General features: G+C 55.5%; 3 protein-coding genes across 3 annotated transcripts in view; 2 read left to right on the top strand and 1 right to left on the bottom strand.

Annotated features, from left to right (window-relative positions):
- Positions 1 to 2,237, top strand: part of ENH_00048200 (hypothetical protein, conserved) — a gene marked incomplete at both ends in the record, with an annotated part of 3,770 nt that extends 1,533 nt beyond the window's left edge. The window contains 6 exons of the mRNA XM_013581159.1: positions 589 to 628; positions 849 to 1,033; positions 1,464 to 1,538; positions 1,761 to 1,828; positions 1,962 to 2,038; positions 2,178 to 2,237. Coding sequence (XP_013436613.1) covers positions 589 to 628; positions 849 to 1,033; positions 1,464 to 1,538; positions 1,761 to 1,828; positions 1,962 to 2,038; positions 2,178 to 2,237 — 505 coding nt within the window. The remainder of the gene's footprint in view (positions 1 to 588; positions 629 to 848; positions 1,034 to 1,463; positions 1,539 to 1,760; positions 1,829 to 1,961; positions 2,039 to 2,177) is intronic.
- A 309-nt stretch (positions 2,238 to 2,546) lies between these two features.
- Positions 2,547 to 3,530, bottom strand: ENH_00048190 (hypothetical protein; the record flags this gene model as incomplete). The annotated part of the gene is made up of 2 exons (XM_013581158.1): positions 2,547 to 3,117; positions 3,274 to 3,530. The coding sequence occupies 2 exons, from the start codon at positions 3,528 to 3,530 to the stop codon at positions 2,547 to 2,549; spliced, it is 828 nt and encodes a 275-aa protein (XP_013436612.1).
- Positions 3,531 to 4,106: 576 nt separating this feature from the next.
- The window catches only part of ENH_00048180 (hypothetical protein, conserved), a gene marked incomplete at both ends in the record, with an annotated part of 2,471 nt that continues 1,577 nt past the window's right edge, over positions 4,107 to 5,000 (top strand). Inside the window, 2 exons of the mRNA XM_013581157.1 lie at positions 4,107 to 4,208; positions 4,499 to 4,649. Coding sequence (XP_013436611.1) covers positions 4,107 to 4,208; positions 4,499 to 4,649 — 253 coding nt within the window. The remainder of the gene's footprint in view (positions 4,209 to 4,498; positions 4,650 to 5,000) is intronic.

Raw genomic sequence — 5,000 nt, 5'->3', positions numbered from 1 at the left:
TGCTGCTTTAGGTGAAGCTGGGGGACACACTGGATCGTTTGGGGCTTGCTGAAGAGGCCCTTGAAGAGCTGCAAGCTGCTTTTCTGTTAAACCCTCTGAGGCCCAAGGCAGGCTCCAAACCCTAAACCCTAAACCCTAAACCCTAAACCCTAAACCCTAAACGCTAGGGCGTCAGCCCTTATTGCCTGTCGCTCGCCTATGTCTAAATATTTGGCTGCAGCAGCAGCAGCAGCAGCAGCAGCAACGCTGATGCTTTTCGCGGGGCTGTGGCGCGGGGTTTTGAGGTAGGGTTTAGGGTCTAGAGCTTGAGGTCTAGGGTTTAGGGTTTAGGGTTTGTGGTTTGCTGCAGCTGCTGTTTCTGCTGTTTGGGTCTGGAGTACTGAACTGCCAGCAAGAAGCAGCACTTCTTGCTGCTGCTCACTTCGGCTGCTGCAGCTGGGCCCTGTAAGCACACGCTACAGCAGCAGCAGCAGCAGCAACAACAGCAGCAGCAGCAGCAGCAGTTTTAGTAGCAGCAGCAGCAACAGCAGCAGCAGCATCAGCAATTGCAGCTGCTGTTTCTCGGTCTCTTGGGTTTGGTGTTTGCAGACACATAGCTGTCGCGCTGTCGTCTGCTGCTGCTGGGATGGTATGTTTTTAAGCAGCAGCAGCAGCAGCAGCAGCAGCAATAGCAGCAGCAGCAGCAGCAACAGCAGCAGCAGCAGCAACAGCAGCAACAGCAGAAGCAAGATTGGCACGAGAAGCAGCAGTAGCAGGAGGGACTTTCGTGCGCACTTTGAACGCCTTTGGCGGGTCGTGTGCTGCTGCTGCTGTTGCTGCTGCTGCTGCTGCTGCTGCTGCTGCTGCAGACCCCAATGGAGTTCTTAGATCTTGTGCGGCAGCAAAAGCAGAAGCAGCAGCGGCAGCAGCAAGAAGATGCAATGCAGCAGCAAAGCAAAGACACGCTGCTTGACGCGGAATTTGAGCAGCAGGTGCAGCAACTGCAGCAGCAGCAGCAAAGCCAGCAGCAGCAGCAGCAGCAGCAGCAAGAGCAGTTGCTCAGCCCAGCTCTTGCTGCTGTTGCTTCTCGCTACCCAACGAGCCTGCTGCCTCCCCTCTGCAGATTCTCACAGTAACCCTAAACCCTAGTTTGCTAAACCCTAAACCCTACCTTTCTAAACCCTAAACCCTAACTCGCTAAACCCTAAACCCTGCTTTCCTAAACCCTAAACCCAAGCTCGCTAAACACTAAACCCTATTTTCCTAAACCCTAAACCCTTACTTCCTAAACCCTAAACCCTAATTTGTTGAATTGTAAACCCTAAATCATCAAGGCGTAAACCCTCGTTCACTCGCAGCCACGCCTTGGCAGCATTTGGCGCTTGTTGCTGCTGCTGCTGCTTGCTGCTGCTGCTTCTGACTGCTGTTGCTGCTGCTGCTGCTGCTTCTGACTGCTGTTGCTGCTGCTGCTGCTGCTGCTGCAGTGTCAGTTTGAGCCTGCAGGCGATTGTGCTGCATGCGGAGCGAAACATTCCCCTCGCATTTGAGGTTGCTCGCCTGTAAGGGTTTAGGGTTTAGGGTTTAGGGTTTAGGGTTTAGGGCTTGCGCTTCATAAGTGAGGGTTTAGGATTAGTATTTCGGGTTTAGGGTTTAGGGTTTAGGGTTAGCAGTGCAAGGTGGAAAGCTGCAGCTGATTGGCTTGACGTTGAGGCTTCAAAAACAACAATTTAGGGTTTAGGGTTTAGAGTTTAGGGTTTAGGGTTTAGGTTTTGTGGTTGCAGGGCGTTAGAAGTGCTAAGCGATGGACTCTATGCCGCCCCCGTGTTCATCAGCTGCTGTATACAGCTGGGTATTTTAGCTGCTGTTGCTGCTGCAGTTGCCGCTGCTGCTGCAGTTGCTGCTGCTGCTGCTGTCGCTGCTGCTGCTCCTGCAGTATTTGCTGCTGCTGCTGTTGCTGCTGCTGCTGCTGCTCGGATGCACAGGGAAGGCAGCAGATTTACTCGGCTTGCTGCAGCGCCTGCGGCGTTACCCAGAAGCAGAAGATTTGCGTTTCTACGCGGTACGAGCTGCTGCTGCTGTTGTTGTTGCTGCTGCTGCTGCTGTAGCTGCTGCTGCTGCTGCTGTAGCTGCTGCTGCTGCTGCTGTAGCTGCTGCTGCTGCTGCTGCAGCGCCTCTTGCTGATTGTGGGCGTTTTGTAGGAAGGAGTGTTTCTGATGATGCTGTCGCAGCACACAGAGGCCATTGCCTGCTTCAGGTGAGGAGTCAGGGCTCAGATTTAGGGTTTAGGGTTTAGGGTTTAGGGTTTAGGGTTTAGGGTTTAGGGTTTAGGGTTTAGGGTTTAGGTGTTTAGGGTTTAGGGTTTAGGGTTTAGGGTTTAGGGTTTAGGGTTTAGGGTTTAGGGTTTAGGGTTTGCTGCGTTGGGGGCTCAGACGCAGCATCAGCAGCAGCGCGTGGGGCCCCCTTTCTTCGTTGTCTTGGAGGCCCTGCCTCGTGGGCTTGGGCCACTGCTTGAGTGCTGCTGCTGCTGCTGCTGCTGCACATCAGCAGCAGCAGCAAGCTGCTGCTGCCTACAAAGAGGCGTCAAGGGCGCTCCCGGGGTGAGGGCCTTGCGCGTTTGCTGCTGCTGCTGCTGCTGCTGTTGCTGCTGCTGCTGCTGCTGCTGTTGCTGCTGCTGGGGGCTTGCAGCAGGCGAAAAGCGAGAAATAAATAGAAGCAAATGCAGGAAAAGAGAGATACAGCAGCAGTGGTAAAGACAGCTGCTGCTGCTGTTGCTGCTGCTGCTGCTGCTGCTGCTGCTGCTGCAGGGATCCGCTGCCGCTGATTCTTTTTGCGTTGGAAACCGATCCCCGCGCCTCCTCCCAGAGAGCGCTGGAGTGTCTGTACAATGCACAGTCAGCTTCTGCTGCTGCTGCTGTTGCTTCGGCTGCTGCTGCTGCTGCTGCTGCTATGTCAGCTGCTGCTGCTGCTGCTGCTGTTGCTACTGTGTGGCTGCCATTGTGCTGTTGGTCTTCCTGCTGCTGCTGCGCCTGCTGCACTAGATGGCTTGCTGCCGCTTCAACTTCGTAGATGCTCTCTTTGCGCTGCAGCTGTTGTTGCTGCTGCTGCTGCTGCTGCTGTTGCTGCTGCTGCTGCAGCGCCCTAAGGCCCCGAGACCCTCGCGCATGTTACGAGCTTTCCATAGCATTACTGAACAGCAATAGGTCTGCTGCTGCTGCTGCTGCTGCAGAGCTCAGCTTTGCTGCTGTTGTTGCTGCTGCTGCTTTGAGGCTTTGCTGCGTCCTTTGAATGCTTTACGTTTCATCCGCTGCTGCACTGATGTCTCTTGGTGCTGCTGCGCGTGCTGCATTTGCTGCTGCTGCTGCTGCTGCTGCTGCTGCTGCTACGAACTGCTGCAGAGTAGAGGAAGCAGTGCACCTAGCTCGTGCTGCAGCTGCTGCTGCAGTTGGAGCTGCAGCTGCTGCTTCAGTTGGTGCTGCAGCAGCAGCGGCTCCTGCTGCTGCTGCTGCTGCTGCTGAAGCTCCCTTTGCCTTTGCCCGCCACTTGGTGTACATACAGCTGGCGAGGTGTTTGCTGCGAAAAGCTGTCCTCCCATCAACAAGGTCTGCTGCTGCTGCTGCTGTTGCTGCTGCTGTTGCTGTTGCTGTTGCTATTGCTGTTGCTGCTGCTGCTGCTGTTGGCGTTGCACTTACCGCTGTTCACGCGCTTCGCTGCTGCCGCTGGTGCTGCTGCTTCTTCTGCTGCAGCTGCTGGCAGCACGTGCGCGGCTGCTGCTGCTTCTTTACTTGCTGCTGCTGCTGCTGCTGCGTTTTTTGATTTGGATATTGCTGCAGCGATGAGGACTATGTGCTGCTTGTGGTGGAGGCACATGATCTGCTGCAGCAGCACCTGGCGGGCGCCACCTGCCGCTGCAGCAGCAGCAGCAGCAGCAGCTGCTGCAACGGCTGCTGCACCGAAGCACAGAAGTGTACGTACACCCCATAGCTGCAGCAGAATAGGTTGGCAAAGAAACTATGTGCGCATTAAGAGTGCCCAGGTTTTCCTGCTGTTGTTGCCGCTGCTGCTGCTGCTGCTGCTGCTGCTGTTTGTGGTGTATGTACACCGCAGTGCTGCGAGCGTGCAGCAGCCTTATGGGAGCCCCACAAAAGGAAGAGGACAGTCCGACTCCGCAGACACAGCAAGGTGCAGCAGCAGCAGCAGCAGCAGCAGGCGCGGAGCCTGTGCTGCAGGATGTGAGGTAGCGGCAGCAGCAGCAGCAGCAGCGCAGCAGCGCAGCAGCAGCAGCAGCAGCAAGAGCCGCAGCGCTGGCCTCTGCTGGCTTTGGTTCACCCCGCTAGGGTCAAGGGTTTAGAGTTTAAGGAATAGATCGTATCCCTGCCTCTTCTATTTTTGTCTTGTTTCGCGCTGTCGCTATGTTAGGGTTTAGGGTTTAGGGTTTAGGGTTTAGGGTTTAGGGTTTAGGGTTTAGGAAGACACCGTCAAGTTGCACCTCACAAATGATTCAGGTGTTTGAACACCGCAGGAAAGTCTCAAATATAGAAGCAACAGACGTGCTGCTGCTGCTGCTGACTGTGCACGGACAAATATAAAGCAGCAGCAGCAGCAGCAGCAGCAACAGCAGCAGCAGCAGCTGCTGCTGCTGTTGCTGATGCTGGCGTCTCTGCGATACAGTGGTGTGGCTAGCTGGGCCATGGAAGGGTAGCTAGTCTTCATCAACGTCAGCAGCAGCAGCTGCTGCTGCTGCTAATGCTGCCCATCCTTATTAGCTGTTGCTGCTGCTGCTGCTGCTGCTGCTGGCATCTACGTGCTGCAGCAGCAGCTGCTGCTTTCGCTTCAGCAGCAGCAGCCGCTGCGACAAGAAAGACACATCGTGACCTATCGAAGACAAGCACCTGCAGCAGCAGCAGCAGCAGCTGCTGCTGCTGCTGCTGTTTCTTTCGGTGCTGCTGCTACATTGAATCCGAAGCAAAAATACTACGCTGGCATGCTGCTGCTGCTGCTGCAGCTGAGGCAGGCGGGAGCTA

Source organism: Eimeria necatrix, genomic scaffold, assembly GCF_000499385.1.
Source record: "Eimeria necatrix Houghton genomic scaffold, Enh_scaff372, whole genome shotgun sequence".
In the NCBI taxonomy this organism is placed as follows: domain Eukaryota; phylum Apicomplexa; class Conoidasida; order Eucoccidiorida; family Eimeriidae; genus Eimeria; species Eimeria necatrix.
The sequence above is the reverse complement of the archived record's forward strand: the minus strand, read 5'-3'. Positions and strand labels throughout refer to the sequence as shown.